The sequence below is a fragment of the Mustela putorius genome, unplaced genomic scaffold (assembly GCF_011764305.1).
Source record: "Mustela putorius furo isolate JIRA1106 unplaced genomic scaffold, ASM1176430v1.1 tig00000596_pilon_pilon_pilon, whole genome shotgun sequence".
Taxonomy (NCBI): domain Eukaryota; kingdom Metazoa; phylum Chordata; class Mammalia; order Carnivora; family Mustelidae; genus Mustela; species Mustela putorius.
The window spans coordinates 8,984,682-9,011,485 of record NW_025421428.1 but is presented as its reverse complement, the minus strand read 5'-3'; the positions used below and the strand labels follow the sequence as shown (position 1 = coordinate 9,011,485).

The following is a 26,804-nucleotide window of genomic DNA, read 5'->3' as shown; positions in this document are numbered from 1 at the left end:
CTGCTTCAGGTGGAGACTCCACAAACACCATCGTTGCAAGGCCTTGTTAGGGACCTGAAATCACCTACATGGTCTCCAGCTAATGTTGTTTCTAGGGCTTTCCAAGTTACGTCATTGGTGAACTCGGAGTGTTCGCCTATCTCCAGAAATCAAGGTGTTATGGGAATTTCGTATTTTTGGCAGAGATAGTCTTTGGGAGGGAATAGTTTGGTTTGGGGCTACCCAACCACCACAGAGCCGATCTGAACAAACTGCTGAACTTATCATTAGCGCCTCAAGAGGCGGGCTGCTCCTTCCAGCACTAGATTTTGAGAGTTGGGAGGGAGCTTTCAAGATCCCAAACCCAGATCTGGTCCCGTGGAAGGAGGTGACTGGTAGGGGGGATCCATGCAAACTGGTTTTCTCAGGACTTAATACCCTGCCCAGACACTCATCATAGAGATAAGGTCATTTTGTAATTCCTGCTTGGGTGAGACTTTTGATTTTTAAGTTCTAAATGGTCTGAGACAAAAAACAAACCAAAGTGCAGTCATCTCCTTGGGAATTATTAGGAAGCTAGGAATTACATTTCTTTGAAGAAAGTGAAGTATGTGGGGACTAAGTTCCAGTAATTCCAGAGGGACTGAGAGATGATGGCCTGATTCAAAAGTGGACACCCCAGTTCCTCGCTACTCTTGTTCTGGCAATGCCTTGGTATTTTTCTTATTCGCATGTTCCTGCACTTCTTTCTCTAGTGCGACCTGGTGTACCATGATCTCTCCTGCGGGGCCTCTCTCTGCAGTGGGCACCAAAAACGTAGGTTTCAGGACACCGACGACAATTTACCAAATCGCCACCACTTCAGGGATATCACTAGTGCTGCTTATTAATTTTTTTTCTGTGCTCATCTTTGCTGTTGGTAGTTTATTAGCATAATTGGATGGAATGAGGATGAATGCTCTGAGCTGAGAAGCCAGCAGAAGAGCTTCGGCCACATCCTCAGGGAAATGCTGAGAGATGACCACTGCTCACACCTCCTTGAACGCACTATAAGAAGGGCTCTTTTAAAAAAAAAAAAAAAAATATATATATATATATATATATATATATATATTTAATTTTAGAGAGAGAGAAAGTGAGCAGAGTTGAGGGTGGGCAGCAGAGGGAGAGAGAATCTCAAGCAGGTTCTGCATTTGGCACAGAGTGCGACGCAGAGCTCGATCCCAGGACCCTGAGACCATGACCTGAGCTGAAACTGAGTTGGACACTTAACTGACTGAGCCACCCACATGCCCCAGTGTGTTTCTGTATTTTTCAAATGTTTGCCAGAAATGTGTCTTACTTTCATCTTTTGCCTTCTATAAATCATACACGGAGTTCATGAATTCTGTCGTCACAAGTGTGATTCATATGTGGATAATATGTAGATAAAAGTGGAGACATCTCTTTGTTGGCGCTCGGCGGCAGCCCACACTACGCCCCCACTGCCTTGCACAAAGTAACCCCTGCCAACAACCTGGGGCACATTATTTTGGCTCCTTCGCACGTATATCGACGCGTTCAGGAATCAGCTGTGATGTCACTGCCTCAGATAAACCTACTCTGTACTCTGTTCCACGTCAAAAACCTACTCCTTCCCCCGTATCGCCTACTTTGTTTTTTTTTCCTCACAGCTCTTGGGGCCATCACGTTACTGTGTTCACATCTACTCAGTTGTGTCATTGGTCTTACCTCACTGGACTGGAAGCTCCATGAGGGACCTTGTTTCGCTGGTTAGTGTATTCCCAATGGCACAAACAGCGCATGGGACACACATGGTAGGAGCTCGGGAAATATTTGTTGAATCAATGAAGGAATGAGCAAATGACTGAATATACCTACACGTTTGTTTATAAAAACAACTGGGAATATACTGTGGGTACTGCCCTGGGAACTGCTACCTGCCCACCACCCCCGTAAGTATTGTTGTGGGAAACTTTCTGTGCCAGTAAATAAAGGTTCACCTCATTCTTTATAATGGCATCATTATTTTTCACACTTTACTCAATCAATACATAATCCACTTATTCAACCACCAAATACTGACTGTGTCTTCTCTCTCCACTGCTCTAGGATCTAGGGATACTGCCAGAAGGAAACTGAATAAGCCCCCCCACCCCACACTCTCACGCTACTCACGTTCTTGGGGGCAGGCACCAGATACACAGCTAGTCAATGAAAACACGTGTCAAAAAGAAACACAAAACAGTGTGAAGGGCAGAGGGCGAGAGGCAGGGTGTGCTACCCTAGACAGAGTGGTCAAGGACAGCCTCTCCAAGCAGAGACCCTGGTATCAAGGAAAAGGCACGACCCTGAGGAGGTCTGGGGAGGCACATCCTAAGTGGGTGGGAACAGGGGGCTCTTCCCGAGCAGGTGAAGGAATAGCACATCAACATGGTTCGTGAGGAGAAGACAGGAGAGGCAGCACGGGGGTGTCATACAGGCCCCCGGGGGGGCCCCAGTCAGGACTTGGGGCTCTATTTGGAGTGCGTTGGGAAGCCATGACAGCCTGCAACATAGGGGTGACCTGACTTGACATTTGAAAGGACCCTTGGGGCTGTTACATGAGAAACAGAACAGAGTGGAAGCAGAAAGCTGGAGATCGTATGGTGTAGGCCAGAGACGATGGGGCAGCGTCAAGAGATGAGAGTAGTCGTGGTGGAAACCTCGAGAAACATTTGAATTAGAAGTATATTTTGAAGAAGTCGTCATAGGATGTGCCGAAGGATTAGGTGTGAGAGAAAGAGAGGTGTTAAGGATTTTTCCAAGTTTGGCTGGAGCAACTGGACGGATGGTATGACCATGTACCAAGAGGCATGATACACAAAAACTGTGATTTACTGGGATTTAATCAAATGCCTTTGATAGCATTTTTAAAAAATTATTTCCCTATGTTTGTTATGTCCTCAGAAAACCCAATAGTGGAGCAACAAGGGATGGAGACGTGTAAATAAATACAGTGTCCATAAATCAGATGCGCTAATAAAGCACAAATGCCCTGTCGATTTGACTTAATGAAAATGAAAACCCCATTACTTGCCCTGATCATGAGGCTAAACTCTGATTATTTCCAAGCAGATTTTAGTAGCTTGTTTTTATATCTTTATAGGTGGCTGCATAGGAGGTCCTGAAATATACCTTGAAAAAACATGTCGACAAAGACTTTGAGTGACAGTAAGCTCAGTGAGCAAATCCATGTAGAGATTTGACTGAAAGAAAAGGTCATGGTCAGGGTGAAGGGAGAAGCACATTTACAAACACAGAGGCAGAAGGTAGCAGGAATGTAAAACTTCTCATAAAAGTTCTTACCTCTTGTTCTTCAAGGACCAGCAAGTCCTGTCAAACCAAATTTTGAAAGTTACATCCATGCTTAACAGTGACGATTCTATTTTGACTTTCTGTGAAAGCCAAGCTCCCGTGGATACCGCTTCCCACCCCACCTCCCAGAGGTGCGTAAAATATTCCAGCTTAGTTGTACGTACTTTTGTCAACTACCTGGTCATCTGGGAGAGTCACATTAGAGCACAACTCTCGGAAAACAAAGTTGAACTATAGCAACCAGAAGAAACCCACAGACACCCAGATTTCCCGATCTATTTAAAGCTAGCTCCTCACAGGTTGCTTCTGGAAAGATTTTGGCCAGGAAAAATGTAAGTATGATATAGCAGCCAGAAGCAGACAAATAACATTTTTAAATAGCACCAGCCATCTTCCTGCTTGGTGGAAAGATGCCTTCTTTATAATGTGGTTTATTTTCTGTTTACTTTTTGGATCTGAGACCTTTTCCCTTCCTCTTCTCCCCAGCACCTGTGGCTCGGGGCTTCCTCGGGCACGGCGATAGAAAGCCGGCGGCAGCAGTGAAAACAGTACTATGGCGGGGCACACACACGTGCACATTCACACACCCGGGTGGTGGGAAAGCGCGTGGGCAGCCCCTCGTGAAGCGAAAGAGAGTCAAAACACAGATGTCGGGAAAGTGGAAGGTGTCTTTTGTTTGATGAAAAACAGGCAGAGTTATGATATAAAGAGGCAGAAGGTTGCCATATCCTGTTTCTTGTCCTCTGTGACTGCGTGGAAGAGGGAAAGCAGAGAGGCGCACACTCAGGAGGCAGAAAGAAGCATTCCACAGGGGCTCCATAGGGTTTTGGGCCCATGTCTGGGGGACCCGCCAAGACTCCAAGAAGGGAAGGATTAAAAATACGAGAGCCTGTACAGATGAAGTAAAAAAGGCACATGGATAGAGGCATATTTATAATTCTAAGTCGTTTTAAAATTCAGTATCAAGAATTAGTTGGTTAAGCATCGCACAGTTTCATGTTGCATACAGTTTAACCGAACGCACCTATGTTGGCCTCCGTTCCTTCTGGGGTTGAGTCAGGACACAAATACTATTTTAAACATTACATGAAAACAGAAGATACAGGGATTCACAACACTCTGTATTTGGGGGCAAGCCGAAAAGCGTTAACTTTATTTTATTTTAAAAGCTAACTATTTTAAAGGTATGCAAGCACAGGCTGCTCACGCTCCCACCTATCTTCCTCGTACCCTCTGAGTTATTTCCTCGAAAAGCAGACTTAAGCACGATGCTCCTCCACTTCAAGACTCCAGAGCTCCCTGCTGTCTCCTGGACGGAATTCCCACCTGCCTCTCCGGCCTCTTCCTGACCACCTGGCCTTGGCCTCCCCGAAGCTTAGCTCTGACACATGGCTGGCACTAGGTGATGGCGCCGTGTATAAGTTTCAAGGGGGGAATTTCAAAGCTATATCAATTGAAACAAGACAAATTTTGGCTGACGTTTTTCTGATGGCCCTTTACCTAGATTAAGACTCTAAATTTTTTCCTCCCAAGGCAGATTGCTTTTCCCTAGCAGTAGGGCTTGAGAAAACAGGATGGATTCTAGAAACCTTCTATTCCTTATGGTATCCTGCACAGTGTTCTATGGGAGTCTGAACTCAATAAACAGTTTGTGCTTTAGTATTTAAAAAAAACAAAAACCCTCACCCTCCACACAATTCTACATCACTCCGTAAAAAGACTGGTTTTTAAGCTAACAAGGTCTTTCTGAACATATACCGTTTCGGCTCCTGAATCAAGGACCACAGAGTTCTGTGGTTCTCAGATGCAGTTGTGCCTCAGAATCACTCATGAAACTCCTGAAAAATGCATATTCCCCCCCCACCCCTCCGCTTGACAATTCAGAATCTCAACTGTAAGGTTCTTTATGATGATTGTTTTCACCAAAGCCCCACGGGTGGTTCTGATTAGGCTTAGATCCAAGGCTGAGAAATCACCAATGCTCTGTCCATTCCTATCTGACACTGTGATCCGATGTCTACCATGAGGAGACACAGAATTCTGTTACCTTTTGGATCTCGGGATGAAAAATTTCTCTGGGGCCTTTCTCAAATTTGTCCAGGTTCATGGCACTGAAATAGAAAGGACAGAATGAGCCACAGGGTGGTGGAAACTTAACTCGGAGCGAGTCTCCATGCTTCAGAGAAATGAAATAATATCTCCTAGAAAAATCACAGCTGGATTCCCTGCAGGGCTGGGCAATCAGGAGATCAGTGATCACCCAGGGTGCTCAATGAATGAATACATGAGAGTAACCAAACACCACGCATACTTAACTTATATAACTGGCCCTTGATGACATTCGTGTAATAGGAGAGGAAGGGGCGACCAGGAGCAGGTTTCAGGCAGCCTGATTGGCCTCCAAGATTCTTACTTTTATTTATCGAGAAAGTGGTTCATTGATATTTACACAGCAATTAATGATCAAATGAAACGTAAATAACACTACCTGGCATTTCTTTCTTCCTTTGGCAATTCCTCTGCCACTTAGGACAAAAGGCCCTCCTTAACAAGATGGTCCTTTCACGTTAGAACGTCAACCTCCTTGAGCCCAAGTTCTTCTAGAGGTAAAATAGGGAGTTGAAACACACGCTCCCTGAGGCCCCTTTTATCTAGGAGTCCCGAATTTGTAAGGTAAACATAATAATAGCTAATACTTCCAGAGTACGTAGTATAACGTCAGGAAGCCTGCTCAATGCTTTCCATGGATGACCTCATTTAGTCGCCATGAGGCAGTGCTCTTTTACCCCATTAAACTGTTTATTTAAAAATTTTATTCCCATTTTAAAGGCGAGGACACTGAACTAGAATAACAAAGCTGGGAAGCAGTAGAGCCGAGATTTGAACCCAGACTTACCTGATTCCACAGTATCCATATTTTCATCTCCTTTTATGTTTTCAAGTTCAAGATTGTAACAAATAAAGATAAAATTTTTTCTATTGGCAGCAACTGCAGAACTTTTGATCTTCTGCATCTTTAAAAATATGTTTTCAGGGGCACCTGGGTGGCTGTTGGTTGGGCAACTGCCTTTGGCTCACGTCATGATCCTGGAGTCTCAGGATCCAGTCCCCCATCCAGCTCCCTGCTCAGCAGGGAGACTGCTTCCCCCTCTGACCTCTCCCCTCTCATGTTCTCGCTCTCAAAGAAATAAATAAAATCTTAAAAAAAAAAATGTTTTCTGGCTGAAACATGCTCTGCTCCATGAGTGGGGGACTGAGAAGCACAGGTCCTACTCACAAAACTAAATTGAAATCTTAACGAAATGAAATGTCTTCAAATATAAAGAAGAAAGGAACTGGAGAAACTTCTTTTTTAGGAAAAAGAAAAACCACAGAAATCTTAAGCCAGTATAATTCTAAGTATTCCTCTCAAAGCCAGTTAGGATTTACAGCTCCTTAGAAGCAGCAAGATTTTCCTGTGCTCAATAAAGACGCTAACCTCTTCACTGATGCTTTCAGAGCTCCAGTTTCGGATTGCCCAGGAGAAAAATCAGACGGCTGAGAGCAGAAAGGAGAAGGTCTGCAATTTGGAGACCACATCAAGCTTGAAGAGGAGATCTAAAAATTTTTCTTCCAAATCTCTGTGCCCCTTTCCTCAGCCAGACGCGGCCCCTGGCAGATGGAGTCACGACTGTCCCTTGAAGAGCTGTTCCGGCAAGTGTGTATTGCAGCGGGGACACAGAATACGCCATCCCCTCCCAACACCTACTTGCAGACGAATAGAGTAAGGCACCAGGGCCCTGGGATAAGCATTCCTGCTCCCACAATGTGGGCCCTGGTGGCTAATGGCCCAAGCGCAGGGATGCTAAGGGCCTGGGTTCGAATCCCAGCTCTGTAGTATACCAGCTGTGAGATCTTTGTCAAATCCCTTCACTTCTCTGAGGCTCTGATTCCTCCTTGGTGGAGGGCACGTAATAATGGGTCTACTTTGTGGAGCTGGTTTAAGAATTTACTAAGAGAATGACCACAGGGCATTTAGCACGGTGCCCAACAAACAGAAGCTGCTGTCACTATGAAGCCACCTCTAGGCTGGACCGGACGCAGCAACAGGTGCCGCGTGAATGGCGGCATTCCCTGGGGAGGGGGCGGGTCTGCCAGCCAGCACGGGAGAGCCAGGAGGGGGACGGAAAGGTGGGGGCAGGAGAGGCAGCTGAGCACAGAGCAGCGAGACTCTCCATTCATTTAACTCTCTTTGCAAAGAATAAGCACATTCTTCTCTAAGACACATTTGCTGACGTATACGTTTCTATTTCAAAGCAGGAAAATGAGAGGAAAAATATTTCTTGATTTTCTTTGAAACCAAAGTATCTGCCGGCATGCAAGAAGAAAGGAGCGGGCTCCGTCGGCAGCTGCGAGATGCGAGAGCGGAGCTGGCTGTGTGATCTTCCTCTCTCTGTGCTTCCCCTCCGCCTCTCCATAGCAGGGTGACAGCACTGCCCGGTCCTGCAGAGCTGCTGGGAAGACGCAGGGTTGGTGGGGGGGCGGGGGATGACTGCATGTCCGAGGCTTAGCAAAATGCCTGGGATGCGGTCAGGGCTCCACAAAGTAGAAAAGTGACATCAGAATGACTGCAGGAGCAAAATACTAATAAGGCTCCTGGTGTTGGGTCCCACTTCTTGAGTACTCACCTTAAGATGGACTTCACAGAGAGAGTTTTTGTGGGACTGTACGGAAGGCATATTTTCTGGGTACCCTGGAAAGTCAAAACACTGGATCAGTGAGAAGTTTGGCAACTTCCATTTCTGAAAGAGCTTTCACTGGTCATGAATCTATATACGAAGACACACATTCTATGGTGGGAAAATCTTGCTCAGGCTCAACGGCATCTTTCCCTATCCCCCAAACCCAACATTATGGATTTAAGCATTAAATCCCAACATTATGGATTTAAGCATTACTCCTCAATATACAGACTTGTATACTCTGGCCCTTGGGGTCAGAGGCGCGGTGAGCAGATGAGCCATCTGACTGAGAAGAGAAGGGCTTTGGTCTCTGAGCCAAGAGTCAGATCAGCCTCAAAGACAACAAGAAGAAAGCAGTCTTTGCAAGTTCAACAGGACCTACATGTGTTATCTCCAAGTCGAAGGCTTTCTGAACTAGAACTCACTTGAATCTTTCAGAGAAGTTTTCACAACGTGCACTTTTATATTTTTCTGTGTTTACTATATATATTTTTTCTTTTTTTCTTTTTTTTAAGTAGTCTTCATAACTGACCAGGGGCTTGAACTCACAACTCTGAGATCAAGGGCCACATGCTCTACAGACTGAACCAGCCAGGTGCCCCTCTGTGTTTACTATTTAAACTCTGTTTCTTCCTCTCGAAATGAGCACTCACTGTGACTAACTCATGGAAAGCACTCAATGGATATTTGTTGTGGGAAAGGGAAAGAATGAAAGGTCGCCCAAACGGTTCAGGCCCACGCCCAAACACCCAGCCTAGCGGAGATGAGTGCTACTTTCTTTATAATCTCTAAAAAAAATACAATACAGACTTGTTGTCCACAAAGAATTTACACTGCACGTTTAGCAAGAGGGATTATGATGTAGTACACATTTAAAACTTTCTAACTGACTAATAATAAAATTGGCCGCACAAACAGCTAGAGAAAGACGCAGGGCATTTCTTATAGGAAATGGGCAAGGAAGGATATAGGATTTTCCTTGTATTTTCGAGATGCACCTGCCAACTCATCTGTCCAAGCCCCAAACACTCGTGTCGGAGTGGAGTTCTTCAACCTTGTCAAGTCTGTGATCTGTGATCTCTTTTGGCAAATTAAACATTCACACCCATGCCCCTGGAGAACTGGTAACCTCACCCCCACTCCAGGCTGGGGAGCAGCAGTACCAGGGTACCCAGCAAACCATCAGAAGTCCCTCTAGACAGAGACCTTCTCATGGGTTCTCTATTAGCCAATGTAGTTTACAGTGTACAGAGATTTCAGGAGATTTCCAAGACAGAGGAATATTATGATGGGAATAGGCATTTTCAAGTTCCCCATAACCCACCCATTGAAACCCGAGTTATTTCGGTGGCCTTGCTCTTTTTCTTTTTCTTTTTTTTAATTATTTATTTGACAGACAGAGATCACAAGTAGGCAGAGAGGCAGGCAGAGAGAGAGGGGGAAGCAGGCTCCCTGCTGAGCAGAGAGCCCGATGTGGGGCTCAATCCCAGAACCCTGAGATCAAGACCTGAGCTGAAGGCAAAGGCTTAACCCACTGAGCCACCCAGGCACCCCTGGCCTTGCTCATTTTATTGGTCCCTGGCCTACCTTCCACTGTGCTCAGCTGTATGGGATGCCAACCCTTCTAGAAGAAAGTCTGAATCTGACCTTCCCACTCAGCCCCTACCTTGGCTACTTTGTCTTCTCACTAAGCACAACAAACGCGGTTTTAAGAGAAGCCAAGGGCAGCCCAAGAGGGGAACGAATGGATCAGGAGAGGACCCAGCCCCTGCCTGGCTGATGGTGACATCTTTACGAGCTGCCTACACGGATGTGGGACCCCAGGCTCAGGGGACTATGATTTGTACTTTTCTTCACAAGCTGGCAAAGCTCTTCCTCCCCATCTTCTCCCTTTCGTAGCTTTGTAGAGTTGCTCTCCAACAAAAAACAATTTTCAGTTCTGTTTTCCAGTGGGATCAACAGAGGCCTTGTCAGAGTCAAGCACGCGTACGTATCAGGCAACACGAGGTGATCACTACAGGGATATGGAAGTACATGTGGGACATCACCCCCTTAACAGGCGGGTGCGTGTGTCTGCACACGCGCGGGTGTGTACGCATGTGCACACGTGAGCCGGTGTCTGTAAGGCTCCTGCAGTGATTATCCCTGAGCAGCTGGACTTTGAGCCTCTTCTTTTTACTAGTTTCATTGTCTGGGTGGAATTTACAGGAAGAACGGTTTTTTTTTTTTTTTTTTTTTTTTTTTTAAGTCTTTTCTTTGTGTTTAGAAGAAACACTGCACAGAGAGACAAGACTGTTTAAATCAGGATTCGCACATTTAGCTATATGTCTGTTTTAGAACGAACTGTGAGCTCACGCTGGAGGCACACGGCTTCTTTGCATTTCCTGCAGCCTCCCGCACTAGTTTTGGACCCAAAGGGGCTTCACAATGGACCCCTCCTGCCAAGCTCTGCTTTGATTTTTCAGTCCCTCCCACCCCTTCAGTACCCCCATTTGTAGTTGGTGGCAGACGCTTGGCCTGCCCTGCTTTGAGATGCTTGAGATGCATGCTCTGAGTCCAAAGCTCTGGAGAAGGCCCAGCACTTCTTTTTTTTTTTTTTTTTTTTTAAAGATTTTATTTATTTATTTGACAGAGAGAAATCACAAGTAGATGGAGAGAGAGAGAGAGGGAAGCAGGCTCCCTGCTGAGCAGAGAGCCCGATGCAGGACTTGATCCCAGGACCCTGAGATCATGACCTGAGCCGAAGGCAGCAGCTTAACACACTGAGCCTCCCAGGCGCCCCGGCCCAGCACTTCTTGGTAGAGAAGGGCGGACTCATTAGGCCAGCCCCGCTGCCTTCACGGGGGACTGGCGGTCCAAGTCGCTCCTTATTGACTTCTCCAAGGGCCCGCAAGAGGAGTTCCAGAGCTCCTCATTTGTTTTATCTTCCTTATTCCTTCTTTCTGGAATGTTCCCTGCCTGCCCCCTGCCTTACTTTTTTTTTTCAAGATTTTATTTATTATTTGAAAGAGAGACAGTGAGCGAGAAAGCACAAACGGGGAGGGAAGAGGCAGAGGGAGAAGCCGACTCCCCACTGAGCAGGGAGCCCAACATGGGGCTCCATCCCAGGACCCCACGATTACCACCTAAGCCGAAGGGAGACACTTAACCGACTGAGCCACCCACGTGCCCTCCCCTCAGTCTTTATGTGGCTAGTTCCCTTTCCTCCTGCAGGTCTCTTTAAATGTCACCTCCTCAAAAAACCTTCCCTGGGCTGTCTGATCTGAAGTCAGTCTCCCGTATCATTCTGCCTCTGTTTCCTTCAGAGTGTTTATCACAATTTATCAGGTAACAGAGACAACATCTTCAGATAGTAAATAAACAAAACTCCCCCCTGTATCTGCCCCAGCCCCCCTCCTCCAGTACCTGGCAGCCTCCCCAGGTGAGGAGGTGGAGTGGCTGTCTCTGCCCGGAGAAGAAGGCAGGACATTGAGAAAATCCATTCCAGAAAGGTGGCAGAAGTATGAAACTGCCCTTTCTTGTTTTGGTGGAAGGAAGGAAGAAAGAAGGGAGGAAAGCTAAGGGGTTAGATGTCGGGGCCCTTGATTCTGCCGTTCAGAGGGCAGGCCTCAAAGAGGGCGAGGGACGCTGCCCATATAGCGAGACAGGAGACATCTAAGAACATGTGGGCTAGGGGTTCGCTTCCTAGGCATGGCATTCTGCAGGAATCTTTAACTCCAGGTAGAACCTGTTTGAACCTGATGAGCGGTGGTTAACTCAGGAGCCTCAGGCATAGACAGTCAGCAAGATTAGAAATGTGAGCCTAAAGCAAGGTTTCTGCTCCTCCCTACCAGCCTGGGGCCTGGCAGGGGATGCGGGTGAGGACAGAGCTGAGAGGCTCAGTGACTAGTGGATGCCTGGAATTGGGTCACAGAGGTCACGGCATGCGGCGATTTCACAAGTGACTGGGACCGTGGATTTCAGTGGCCATAATTTTCAGTGACCCAAAAAGGCCAGAGGGAACCAGTTACCTCTCGATGGTTGCCAGTTCAGAGACCAGGTCGACAACAGAACCCAGAAAGAACCCAAGGGGCCCCATGTGGACTCAAGGCTCTCTTGTCCTGCCACTATGAGATCCCATAAGCCTTCTCCCGGTGCACCCAAATAGCAACTTCGAGGGGAGCAGGGGAGGGGAAAGAAATCAGGAAGACTGTCCAAAAGGGGCAGGGTCATCCAAAGAGAATATTTCAGCCAGACAGACTGGAATAGTGTAATTAGCAAACATTAAATAAATAAGTTAAAACAAAAACAAAAACAGGCGGGGGGGGTGGTGGGCATGGGTGGCTCAGTCAGTTAAACATCTGCCTTCAGCTCAGGTCATGATCCCAGGGTCCTGGGATCAAGTCCCATGTTGTCAGGCTTCTCCCTCTGCCTCTGTTCATCTCCCCTCCCTGCTCTTTCTCTCTCTTTCTCTCTCTCAAATAAATAAATAAAATCTTTAAAAATCTAATCAGGCCAGAAAACAGTCTTCCTGGTGCAGAAGATAAGAGGCTTCAGACAAGGGCACAATCACTTCTAATTAGGTGAATAACGGGGAAAGCCTGTCATGGGGGAACTTGAGAACAACGGGCACGTAGCCCTGCACCACCAGTGTGTCACCTCTCCTCCAGAACAGCTCCGACGAGGGCAAGACTGACACCCCCCACTTCAGTGACACGGGGAGAGAGCCAAGAACCCAAACCCCTCTCCAGGAAATCATTCACGAGTAAAAGCAAACTGGGGTTTACATTAGGTTTTATACCTTAAACCTGCTTAAAAAGAGAAAAATTTCTGCAATATAACATGGACATTTATATAAACAGAGGCAGCAGAGGACACGGGTCAGGCGGGACTTTGGTGTCATTCATTAATTCCTTCAGTAAATCCTTCCTGAGCTATTTCTGTGTGCCACCAGGCACACGCAGAATTAATTATGTGCAGCGCTCACAGCTAGGCGTGCAGTCCAGAATTCTGCCTGGCCTGCCAATTTCTGGCATGTGGCCTCAGCCACATTATTTAATCTCCCTAACTTGCAATAATACCTCTTGAGATAAGGCATTGGGAAAGCTCAGTATATAATATGTGGCATATAGTAACTGCTCAATAAATGTTAGATTTTACTGTTAGCACGGTCACTAGTTTTAATCATCACAAAAAGTTTCTAACCACAGTCAACTCTGTAATGGTTCCTAGAAATTCTTTCTGGGCTTTCTGAAGTTGCTGTATCTGTTTGCATGCATGCAAATGTGTTTATATATATGTGTGTGTGTGTGTGTGTGTATAATATATATGTATGTATAAAAATTACAATTTTTTAAAAGTGTCTATGTAAAAAAATTAGTTTTTTTGAGTGAGTGTATATACAAAAATTAGTTTCTTTAAGTTCCTGTATTCGTTCTTTCCCAAAAAGATAGACATAGCAATTTTTGAAATACTATGTTGCTGAGAGAAAAATTCGCATACAATGATTAGGTAGTGGCTTTCTTTCTTTCTTTCTTTCTTTCTTTTTTTTTTTTAAAGATTTTATTTATTTATTTGAGAGGGAGAGAGACCGTGCGCAACTGGGGGCTGGGGCAGAGAGACAAGCAGACTCCCCACTGAGCAGGGAGCCCCGAGATCATGACCTGAGCTGAAGTCAAATGCCCAACAAATGAAGCCACCCAGAACTCCTAGGTAATGACCTTCAACAAACACGTCCATAAAGCGAGACCACCACATAAGAGGACTAAGGTTTTCTGAGTGTGATTTATTTTATTGCTTCTTAATTATCCACTGTACTCACTGAATCACAAGTAAAATGTTCTATCCTTCAGGTGTTTAAGCAGTTTAAGATTTGGGGATTTAGGACACCATGTAAATGTGGATTTTCGAATAAGACCTCACTTAATACAGTCCTCAGCACCCTGTGAGCCACAGCCAAGAGTTTTCGCCAGTTTACAAAGAAGAAAATGGAGAGCATCAGCAAATTTTGCAAACTGACACAAATGAATTTGCTACTGATGTCATTTGACACTGGTTTGCTTAATTCCAAACCCTCTGTTCTTTCTAGTGTCCTTAATGCCTATTAATGCCTCTCAGAGAAGCGAAGGGAAAAAAAAAAGCCCAAGGGAAGAAAATAATAAGAAAAGATATCAACTCGAAGAATTACTGAAGAAATCAGAAAAGAGAAGGGAAAGTCGTGATAGTGACATAAGAGAATTTTCCTGAGCGACTTAGAGGCCTGAATTCCTGAGTTGGAGGGACTTGCCTTTATTCAGGTCACTGTCCCCAGAAGCCATCACGGATGGGGGTACTTGTCTTGTTAAGACTCAAGTCATTTTCCTACCTCAGGAAATTGATGAAGGGGGCTAAGCCTCAAAGAAATTCTAGAAGCACAGCAGATTCAGGGCTGGACTGAAACGACCCAGGGAAACAGGAGCAGGCTGTAGGATGTATCCCAGTAACAACATTATATTCCTCCAGTACATTTTGTTTCTTTAGTTGAAGGTGAGCTGGCTGGTCAGTCTCAGTGTTAGTAACAGCCAAGATTAAGGTTAATACTCTGTACAATACACTTCTGTAGTCCACCCGCGAGATGGAGGGAATGGACATGTCCAGGTAGTGGCTCGTATGGGGCAAGTTGTGGTTACACTCAGAGCTTGAAGACCCTACCTCTGAATCATATAATCCTGACTATCCAAACTCAAAGAACCTCATAGAAAAAGACTCCCCTGAACCACTGTGACAAAGACACTAATCAAACTCGGCGTGGTGGTGATACTCAGGTATAAGCCAGGTACTTACTGTTTTCCTCCAAAGAATTGCTCGGTATTGAGGGACACGCTGATTGTTTTGGTCAGAGAGGGTCACGGACAGGAAGAAGGGGCTCTTCTCGGCATCATTTCCAATATAATTCTGATGGACTGGAAAAGAGACAGGTTTAGAACAGTGAAGACCCACTGGTTCTTCCAGGCCCTGATAGGAGTAGACAATTTTTCCTTCCCACATAAGCATGGAACAAGAATCCCAAACCCAGCTCCGGAAAGAACCTGATCACATTGACCTTCTCCTTGACAGTGACTTGTTTAGAAATGGACACATGACCAATTCTGGCCAACAAGACAGGAGGAGAAATGGGTCAGGCAGTTTCTGGAAAGGCTTCCTTATTCTTGAAGATGGCCTTCTCCTTCCTCTGGACATGGGCGGTGTCTAGAAGTGATGCCTGGAAGTGCTGCAACCACCTTGTGACCCTGAGGAGGTCCAGCCTTGATGACAGCACCAAGCCCCTGAGTTCACCTATTCCAGAGCCTACCTTACCTCTGAGTTTCTCAGCATCTGAACTGATGGCACCAGTTTTGTCTAAAGTTACCGCTGCTCTGGGCACTATGCTTTCAATTATTTGGGAGGATGACAACTTTCCCACTGATTTCTTTCTTTATAAAGAAATATGCCCTGTCCAGTAAGTGAACTTCTTAGAATAAAACAGTATCAGATTTTTAAAAAGACATCGTTTGGGTCTGATCACTCTCATGATACAGTCTGCGCCTCACATCTTCTAGAAACACAGGCATTAGCCTGATAAGCAATTTATCTACCTCCTCTCGAATCTTAAAACAGTGATCATTTCTTCCCTTCCCAGTCTCTCCTATTAGCCACACTCCCATTTTCCGCCTTCCCACATATGCTCACCCGAGCCCTTCACTTTAAATGTACACCGCTGTTAATGACCACGCTGTCGCTTTGGGCCAGGCATGGGGTTTGGCTCTTTCTCCAGCATATCTCACTGAAACTCCTGTTCAAGCCTACTCGGTATGTAATAGTAACACCTCCATTTTACAGATAAGGAAATTAAGTCTCAGAGAAGTGGAGAGTGACCAGCGTAAGATTCTGTGGTTAAGCATGGCAGAACAGGATTCAGACCCATTTTAGAGTCTCCGTGAAGGTTGGGAGAATGACTGCCTTTGCCAGTGTTATTGCCTGGCACATGGTAAGTGATAAACGCCCGTTACCAGAGCCCACGGGACAACGCCTCTCTAGTTCTATGGTGGTCCCGGAGCTCAGGGGTCCTTTTTATTTTCCCCCTCATTGTCTTGAACTAAGCGTTCAAAACTCAATTATAGACACAGCACTTGCCTTGTTAGGTCTAAAGATGTTTTTCACCCTGCAAATTCTTCTTAGGTCTCCAAAAACTATTTAGATGATCAGAGCTCCCTTTACTCCCAAGGGACAAAAATAACTGACCAAAAAACCCATATCTGTCTCTATCTCTATATCTACATGTAGCTTCTCTATATAACTATATATCTATAGTTTCATATATGAATATATACGAAAAATCCTAGGACTGACACTGAATTGAATCTTTCCATTGACAAAGCTATTAACCTGATATTAATGTCCCTAAACCAGTTAGTTTCACACTTCTAGGGGCACCAGAAAGAAATTACACCAACATTTAATTTGCATTTTGAATATCCTTTCCTCCCAACCACCGTAATGGCATAGTTACCTTGTCCTAAAAAATACTTGAAATACCATCTGGTGTGGTATTCTGGGTTCTCTAAGTGCACGTCTGTTCTTCGCCACGTCCCGGGCAGGGCGGTTGCATTCTGTAATCGAACAAAGTTGTTCCATTAAGAGGCTTATTCAGAAAGTAAACAAGAAGCGGGCAGTGAACCTGGGGACTAAGAACCAGAGAAGTCATTGTCAAAAGCGTACGAACAGGGCTGGGAGCACATGTCCCCGCGGCCACATCACAGCAGCATTTGGAAGGTCCTCTGGGTAGAGCAGAAAGAACGGAGGGAACTAGGAGACTCTGCTATTTCCAGCTTGAGTGTAAACTTGAACTTTCCTTTCTGGCCCAAAGCTTCCAAATATTTGGGAGTTGGTGCCCCCTAGAGGCACGCCCTTCCGTTTGGTACCCCTGTGACAGGCCCATTTCACCTGGAATAAAATCTCTGCGGCCTCTCGAGTTCATATTTTTGTTGTAGAATTGTAAAAATGTGTCATGAGGTCACACAGTTAATGGGGGAAATTATGGGTAAACATAATGAATGATGTTAATCTTCTCTCCAAAGATAGTCACCATAAATGATTTGGTATGGCTTCCTCTCCTTCTTTTCTTACATGGACAGACATTCTCATTTTTCTTACCAAAATGCAATCATACTGAACCTCCATTGGCCTCTGCTTTGCGCCATGTGTATACAGCAGACGACTGGAATGTACTTTTCTGATTCCAATATGCTTCTGGTGATTTCCTAGACATTTGTGGTCACTTTATCATGTCGAAGGGGGTTTCCTTCCATTCCAAGCTTACAGAGAGGCCATTCTCAGGAATCAATACCAAATTGCACTGAAAAGTTTTTTTGGCAACTCTTAAGAAAATAGGTTAAATGGCGGAAAAATCAGACTAATGTAATGAATTATACTACTGGCTCTTCCGATGCTGAATGTTTCTGAAATGTCTGGAATATATCCGACTAAGTCATGGTGTATGGTATTCTTTTGATACACTGCTGGAGTTTTAAAAAATATGAATTATGTAACATATTTGTTAGTGAGATGGAGCTTGTAGGTCTCTTTTCTGTACAAAGTGCTGTTATGCTTCCAGAATTATATAACTTAAAAAGTGAATTAGGATGCTTTCTGTCTTTTACATGCTCCGGAAATACTGACACTCATTGAGAGAGCTTTAAGGGTACTTTATACGCATTAGCTCCATAGCATCTCCACCAACTTTGTGACACAGATTTTATTTTATCCCCTACTTTCAGATGAAGAAAGTGTGGCTCGGACACTTCAGCGACGCTGCCTAAGGTTGCTGAGCTCCTAAGCAGTGGAGCTCGAACTGAGTCAGGGCCAATCCTGGAGGGTTGTTTTTTTTCCTTTTTTAAAAATTTAATTTAAATAAAAATAAAATTTTAAAAAACTCCACAAGGAGTAAAAAAGGTAGGTAACGTTTCTTAGTATTGTGCTTTTTTTTTGAGTTTTAAAAAAATCAGCTACTGAGTCTATGTACATATATATATATATTTTTTAATTTGGAAATAATTTTGAACTTACATAAAAGTTGTGGGAATGGGACTGCACAGAGCATCTGTATACACTTTAACAGATTTATCTACTGCGAACATTTTACCCCATTTATTCCTTTGCTCACACACACACACACACACATAATTTTTTCTGAACCGTTTAAGACTACGATGCACAAATAACAACACTTTATCCCTAAGTGCCTCAGTGTGTATTTCCCAAGAATAGATCTTCTTACATAACCACAATATAGCTTTACCAACTTTTACGAATTTAACATGGATATGGTACCTCTAATCTACCATCTGCATTCCAATCTTGTGAATTGACTTTAAAACGTCATTTAAAGTATTTTCCCTCTTGGGTGCAGGATGATGGGGTTGTCGGGTCTCTAAATTCCCTGCTTCTGCAAATTTCCACAGACTCTGCCTTTTACAACACTGACGCTTTTAAAGAATATGGCACGCTCCTCCCCTCTTCTTTTTTAAAACCGAGCATGACTTCTTCTAGGTTTGTCTGATGTTGCCCCACAATGAGGGGCAGGGCACGTGTGCCCGGTCAGAAGGCTACACAAGGGGGGGGCTTGTCCTTCTCAGCTTATTGTACTTCAAGACCTCTATCTGCTCCTCACTGGGGATGTTAATGTTGATCCCCTGTTCAAGATGTTGCCTCTCGGTTTTGACCTTTTCGTGTGACTCAAGAAGAGCACATAACAATTGGATTTTGCTTCTGGTAGAATTTCTGGATGATTCATTGTCAACAGTGTTCACTTTATAATCATAAACCACTGGCAACGTCCATCCACAGTCCCCTATGCCATGGGGCCACGTGCAGCTGTGGCATGACCTCGGGGCCCACCAGCCAGGCTCAGGCATCAGCTGACCAGACACAGGGGGTGTCCGGCTCAGGCACCTGGCCTTCACCAGCCAGATGGCACTGCAGTTGGTGCCATTGTCCCAAGGCCTGAGACCCTAGACACCATCAGCAGAGCCTTGAGGAGACTCTGAAGGAACCAGGAACTTGGGCCTCTGGAGCTTCCCAGACTTGATGGCACAGCACCAGGTCTTGGCTCTGGGCTTCTAGATTTGTTAAAATATTACCCTGGGACCATTCCAGATTCCTAAGGAGCTCTGTGGGCGTGGCCCAAGAATCTGTAGTTTCACAAGCATCCCAGGTAACTAGGAAGACTAAACTTTGAGAAGCAATGCTCTATGCCAGCCGTTCTTTTTTTTTTTTTTTTTTTTTCTTAAAGATTTTATTTTTTGGGGCGCCTGGGTGGCTCAGTGGGTTAAAGCCTCTGCCTTTGGCTCAGGTGATGATCCCAGGGTCCGCTCAGGCTCTCTGCTCCATGGGGAGCCTGCTTCCCCCTCTCCCTCTGCTTGCCTCTCTGCCTACTTGTGATCTCTGTCTGTCAAATAAATAGATAAAATCTTTTTATTTTTTCTTTATTGGTGGTGGTAGTGGTGGTGGTGGGTTGGGTGGTGGGGTGGTGGTTGGTGGTGGTGGTGGTAAATAAAATCTTTTAAAAAAAAGATTTTATTTATTTGACAGAGAGAGACACACAGCAAGACAGAGTACACAAGCAGGGGGAGTGGGAGAGGGAGAAGCAGGCTTGCCGCTCAGCAGGGAGCCCGATGTGGGGCTCAATCCCAGGACCCTGTGATCAGGACCAGAGCCAAAGGCAGACGATTAATGACTGAGCCACCCAGGCACCTCTATGCCAGAGGTTCTAAAAGAAGGCAGGGAGGGCATGTATGTGGGTAAAGAAAAAAAAAACAAAACTTGATTTCCCTAACTTCTAACAAAAATGTAGTGTTTCTTGGGTCACCTGTTGTCTCAGTCAGTAGAGCATGAGACTCCTGATCTCATGGTTGTAAGTTTGAGCCCTATGCTGGTTGCAGAGATGACTTAAAAATAAAATCTCAGGGGGCACCTGGGTGGCTCAGTGGGTTACAGCCTCTGCCTTCAGCTTGGGTCATGATCTCAGAATCCTGGGATCGAGCCCCGCATCGGGTTCTCTGCTCAGTGGGGAGCCTGCTTCCTCCTCTCTCTCTGCCTGCCTCTCTGCCTACTTGGATCTCTGTCTGTCAAATAAATAAAATCTTTTAAAAAAAAAATTCTCAGGGCGTCTGGGTGACTCAGGTGTTAAGCTCAGTCTGTCTTCGGCTCAGGTCATGATCCCAGGTTCCTGGGATCGAGCCCTGCACTGGGCTTCCTGTTCGTGGAGAGCGTGCTTCTCCCTCTCCCACTCCCCCTGCTTGTGTTCCCTCTCTCACTGTGTCTCTGTCAAATTAATAAAAAAAATCTAAAAAAAAAATAAAATCTTTAAAAAAATGTTTCTTTCAACCACAAATGTCAGTCAAAACAACAACAGCAACAAAACAGAACTACAGTAGAACAAACAGCCCTGATAACCATGTCACACGCACGTACACATGTGCACACGTGTGCGCACACACATGCATGTGCACATGCACAAATCAGAGATATTTTCAGAACTCACTACAGTGGCTGCAGATATCTTAAACACTGTTTACAATCTTCCTGGTTCAAAACTGTAATAGTTGTAAGTCCTGCTGCTGGATTTGTTATTTAATGTACTGATAAAAAAGGGTATATATTACTGTATCATAAATCAGGTTTTTAAAAAATCCATCTGGGGCACCTGGGTGGCTCAATGGGTTAAGCCTCTGATAACTATTTCTTTTCTGTTTTTTTTTTTTTTAGATTTTTTTTTATTTATTTATTTGACAGAGAGAAATCACAAGTAGATGGAGAAGCAGGCAGAGAGAGAGAGAGGGAAGCAGGCTCCCCGCTGAGCAGAGAGCCCGATGCGGGACTCGATCCCAGGACCCTGAGATCATGACCCGAGCCGAAGGCAGCGGCTTAACCCACTGAGCCACCCAGGCGCCCCTCTTTTCTGTTTTTTAGACAGAGTATGCAGGGGTCGGGGAGGGAGGGAGATAATCTTAAACTGGCTCTCAGCCAAGCGTGAACCTGATGCAGGACTCAATCTCATGACCCTGAGATCATGACCTGAGCTGAAATCAAGAGTCAGATGCTTTAACTAGCTGAGCCACCCCTCCAATATATTTCAATTTACTGTTTTCCTTTGTAATCCGTGTATTGTTTTACGCGTTCAAAAACATTCTGAGAAGGGGTCTACAGGCTTCAGAGATTGCCAAGGGGGTCAAAGGATGTAAAAACTGGCCCCCACACTCTAGATCTTCTGAAGCACCGGATCTGCTTTCTCCCCTCCCAGAGGTCTGGACACTAGCAACCGCAGGACGGAGTAACATGGGAGGAGCGTCTCAGAGTCACAGACGGGACTCTGGCCGGTGGCATGCCCCAAATCTCTATCAAGTACAAAGTGTCAATTATGAGGTGTTTGTGTTTTTTTAAATGATCAAAAACCTAACTACATAATTTTTGTCTTCACTGAATCCTTAATTAAAATGGGGGGGGGACCCCAACACCAAAAAAGTTGTTAGTCTCGCAGAGTGAGACACTTCATGTCCCTTGTTAAAATCACATACGATGAGGTGTAAAGACACAAACATACGCAGGAGCTGACAAGGAAAGGAGACTAAAGCAAAGAAACAACAAAAGTACCCTCTGCCCAAGACCGCACAGGCCCAGAGCGACTCCAAAGATGATCTCTGGTTTCTGATGGTAAGTACCAGAAGCAGACAGAAAAGGCCCCAAATCTTGAGTGAATAGTAAATGATTTTTAAAATATGTAGACACCCGTGGAACCACTCCCTGGATCAAGATAGAAAATATCTTCAATGCCCTGAAGGTACCCAGTCATACTGTGAAAAGTAACCATTGCCCTGACTTCTATCACCACAATTCATTTTACTTGCTCTTGAACTTTGAAGAAATGAAATCCTAGTGTGTGTATTTGCGGAGTCTGGTCTGCCCTTTGGCACCAGGTCTGTGACGTTCATCCATGTTGGGGATGTAACAAGCTCACTCTCTCCCACTGCCATGTGGCTACTCCCCAGTGTATGTATGCATCCTCTGGCTGCTGGACATATGGGCTGTCTCCAGTTTGGGGTCGTTAAGAATAAAGTCACGTGAACAGTTTTGTATCTGTCTTTTGGTGGCCATAAGCACTCATTGCTACTGCCTGGGACCAGAGGAGGCAGACTTCAGTTCTATTAGATTCTGCTAAACTTCCAAAGAGGATGCACCAGCTTACACTATTAGCAAGATATACAGAGTTCTAGTGGTTTCCTGTCCTCTGACCAGCTCTTAGTGTTTCAGGCATTTTCCTTTAGGTGGTTCTGGAGTGGGCATAGTAGTGCCTAACTGTGGCATTAATTTTTGAATAAACCTTAAGTCTTTTTTTTTTTTTAAGATTTTATTTATTTATTTGACAGAGAGGGAGAGTACAAGCAGGGGGAGCAGAAGGGGGAGAGGGAGAAGCAGGCTCCCCACTGAGCAGGGAGCCCGATGCAGGCCTCGATCCTAAGACCCTGGGATCATGACCTGAGCCGAAGGCAGTCGCTCAACCGACTGAGCCACCCAGGCGCCCCAACCTTAAGTCTTTTTTTTTTTTTTTTAAAGATTTTTAATTTATTTATTTGGCAGACAGAGATCACAAGTAGGCAGAGAGGCAGGCTCCCCGCTGAGCAGAGAGCCCGATGCGGGCCTCCATCCCAGGACCCTGGGATCGTGACCTGAGCTGAAGGCAGAGGCTTTAACCCACTGAGCCACCCAGGCGCCCCCAACCTTAAGTCTCTTAAGTAAGATTTATTTTACAGAGAGTTTCAGGGATATAAAAACTTTGTCTAGAACATTTAAGGTGACAATAACACCAGGAACACTTTATTTGACATCAACAAGCAAGTTTGGAGGAAATACCCTGATGGACACATCTGCCAAACAACTAAACATTAAGGCTGCAAATGCTCATAGGTGTTTTATGCCCTTTTAGATAATCATTTGCTAAAAGATATTATCAAGAGTAATAAACTCGGGACGCCTGGGTGGCTCAGTTGGTTGAGCAGCTGCCTTCGGCTCAGGTCATGATCCCGGCCTCCTGGGATCGAGTCCCATATCGGGCTCCTTGCTCGGCAGGGAGTCTGCTTCTCCCTCTGCCTCTGCCTGCCATTCTGTCTGCCTGTGCTTGCTCTCTCCCCGCTCTCTCTCTGATAAATAAATAAAATCTTTAAAAAAAAAAAAAAAAAAAAAAAAAAAAAGAGTAATAAACTCAAATTTTTCCATGCTGCAGATATGCCTGAACATGCCACAGCGTTAAATGAGGCCTGAGACCAAGAAATCCTGAATCATTCCGATATCAAATTCCAAAGCCCACAAAAGCTCCTTGTTGCCTTCATTGTCTTTTTTTTTTTTTTTTTTTTTTTTTAAGATTTTATTTATTTGAGGGGTGCCTGAGTGGCTAAGTCGGTTAAGCATCTGCCTTCAGGTCAGGTCAGGATCCCAGAGTCCTGGGATTGAGTCCCACATGGGGCTCCTTGCTCAGCAGGGAGCCTGCTTCTCCCACTGCCTGCTGCTCCCCCTGCTTGTGTACTTTCTTTCTCTCCGACAAATAAATGAATAAAATGTTATTTAAAAAAAGATTTATTTGAGAGGGAGAGTGAGCATGGGGAGGAGCAGAGGGAGAAACAGACTTCCTGCTAAGCATGAAGCCTGAGATCATGACCTGAGCCCAAGCCAAGAGTGGGACGCTTAACCGACTGAGCCACTGTCTTTTTATTTTATTTTATCTTATTTTATTTTATTTTATCCTATCTTATCTGATCTTATTTTATCTTGTTACTCCATTTATACTCGTGGGATGTGAAGGGGAGGACTGAACGAATCTGGCCAGGATATTTTGAGAATGTAATCAAAATCTACATATAACACCCTCATTTTATCTGAATGTTTGCTAGTGTTGGACTTGAAGCAGGGAATCTGCACCATGAACTTGAACTGCAGATGAGATCCCTTGTTTTATATAATACCTGGGAGTTCTGAGAGTCTGTTCCAGAGTGAGCCCAATTAATGAGAGAATGCATTTTAACAGACTTTACTTCAGTTTCTAGGTTTAAATTGCTGAGAGAATGCTGGCAATAAAGAAGATGGATTTAAAAAAAACGCACTAAAGACTTCTGAATTGCAAATGCAAATAAATATAAGCTGGTTGAAAAAGTGAAACCACACACAAAGTAAAATCTGTCTCTTTCGGTCCTCCATGTCCCTGTCCACATCCTTTGCCTTTGATAACCATTCTACCAGGTTGGTGTGGTTTGTCTCAGACCTTTGTATGCATTTACAAAGGTGTGTTTGCTGTCTACATTTGTGCATACAACATTAAGTTCACATCCATGTCCACATATACAGATAAATTTGTAACAAACACATATGTGTATACACATAGAATTTATTTTCATAAATGGGAGGCTAGTGGAGCTATTACACTGAAACCCGATTTTTTCCACTAAAGAAAATATCTTAGGGGGTGCCTGGCTGGCTCAGTCAGAAGAACACACAGCTCTTGATCTCAGGGTCATGAGTTCGAACCCCATGGTGGATGTAGAGATTAAATAAATACAATTTTTAAAAACAGAAATTATCTTGGAAATATTTCTAGGTCAGTACATTTAGATTTACCTTGTTCTTTTTAGTGACGATGCAGGTTTTTAGAAAAATTAAATACTACAGTTGTGTAGAGATATGTAACATCTGTAAATGGCATAGAAGGACCTGCTGTGGCAAGTCAAGGTCCTCTGACGTCTTTCCTGACTTGCCATTTCCATTCTCTAGAAGCAATTACTGCTTAATTCTTATCTATTCTTTTGGAAACTTTCTTGCATACTGACAAACTTATTTACCTTTTTGTCTGTTAAGGAAAAGCATGATATATCCTAATCATTCTGGAACTTGCTTTTCGGTCTAACTGGACCCTAAACATTTCTCTGTGGTATTACATATACTACTGCCTCATTCTTTCTAATAGCTACTAAGCATTTTATTGTATAAATGTATCATAATTTATGTAATTACTCCTTTACTGATAGAAATCAAAGTTGCTTCCAGGTGGGGTTTTTTTTTTTTCCCTATTTAAAATAACGTTACAATACACATTCTAGCAATAGAACTACTGGCCAAATGGTGTGTGCATTTTTAATTATTGCTAATTGCCCTTCCAAAAGATTGTCTCGTTTGCATATCCCCCAACAGTGTATAAGAGAATCCTCCCACACCAAGGAAGATTGATTTATAAAAAGCTGAAAGATTGTCCCTCTGCTTCACAATATACTAATTGGTACATACAAGTGAGCTGTAAGGGAGGTCTCCAGTGATCCACCCGGGGGTCACACTCATTTTAATTAATAATCTGAGTGAGCACACAGATGGCAGGAGAAGCACAGTGGAAGGTAATGTAAAGCTTCTCAGTGGGTTAGCTAATAGGACAGGTGACAGAATCAAGATGTCAAAAAAAAAAAAACCTCTTGACAATTAGCAATCAGGGACACACTGATGAGATTAAATTTAGTATGGACAACAGAAAATCCTCCATTTGGGGATGAATTCTAAGTGCGTAAGTACAGGAAGGAGAAGGCCAGGTGCTACAAAGCAGGAATCCGCACCCATTTCACCTGTCTGGAGACTAAGGCTCCAAGAAGTTGAGTCATAATCTGGTAAGTGATAGAGTGAAGCCCGAACCCACGTTTGCTTGACTCCAAAATTGTCTCCACTACATTGTGAAGAAGACTGGGGCAAGGGGCAGCTTTATGGAAGGTCTGTAATGAATCACTGGCTTTGTAAAAAGAGAGTGTGCCTGGCAAGGAAAGGGACGAGCCTACTCCCCCTTGTCCCTGTGTGGGATGTACCTGGAGCCCCGAATTTAGTTCTGACCACTTCAGCTTAACATCAACAACCTCCCACGTGGCCCAGGAGCACAGTGAGGACGATGATGAGTGGAGCAGAGTCCACATCTTAGGAGGAAAGCAGCACATGTCCTGGAACGCTGGAGGCCCACCATGGCGAGGAGGGCGAAGACTTACAGAAAATGTAAGTAGCAACTCTGAGTGGAAAATAGAAACAGATGAATTCTGCCCAACAAAAAGAACCCTGGGGATGTCCTGAGTGATGAAGGTGACAGGAGTGCCTTTTGTTCTAACGAGGGGCCCTTGCTGGGTCTCTAAAGAGCTTCAGGAAGGAGCCGCTTGCTAGGAAGCCCAAGCCTTGATCAGAAGCTTGTACCTTTCAGCCCCACGGTGAACCCTGTGGGAGAGGAGGGACTGCAGACCGATTCAATCCTTAATGGCCAATGATTTGCTCCGCTGGTGAACACAAGAAGGTGCCGGGTGGGTGGTCCTCCCAGCGGGGGCGTGGGAGCTCCGTGCCTGCCCTCGCCCCCCAAAACCTTGCTCTGGGCATCTCTCCTGTCTGGCTGATCCTGAGTTGTATCCTTTGTAGTAAACGGGAGAGCAAGTGAAGGGCTTTCCTAAATTCTATGAGTCATTTTAGCCAATTATTAAACCTGGGGTGGGGGGTTGCTGTGGGAACGCCTGACTTTACAACCAAGTGGGACAGAAGTGTGGGTGACCTGGCAACCTGATACTTGCAACTGGTGTCTGAAATAAGGGCCGTCTTACGGGGCTAACTCGGGCAGTTATGTCCTAACTGAATCGTAGGACACTTGGCCACTGTCTGGAGGAAAGCGAGCTATCAAGGAGGGAGCCCCTTCTCCAT

General features: G+C 44.9%; 1 protein-coding gene across 9 annotated transcripts in view; it reads right to left on the bottom strand.

Annotated features, from left to right (window-relative positions):
* Positions 1-26,804, bottom strand: part of GARNL3 (GTPase activating Rap/RanGAP domain like 3) — a 144,715-nt gene that overhangs the window by 50,635 nt on the left and 67,276 nt on the right. For all 9 annotated transcript variants that reach the window (XM_004757275.3, XM_004757276.3, XM_004757277.2 and 6 more), the window contains 5 exons: positions 16,564-16,663; positions 14,859-14,977; positions 8,004-8,068; positions 5,384-5,447; positions 3,328-3,354 (listed from right to left, as the gene is read on the bottom strand). In XM_004757275.3, coding sequence (XP_004757332.2) covers positions 3,328-3,354; positions 5,384-5,447; positions 8,004-8,068; positions 14,859-14,977; positions 16,564-16,663 — 375 coding nt within the window. The remainder of the gene's footprint in view (positions 1-3,327; positions 3,355-5,383; positions 5,448-8,003; positions 8,069-14,858; positions 14,978-16,563; positions 16,664-26,804) is intronic.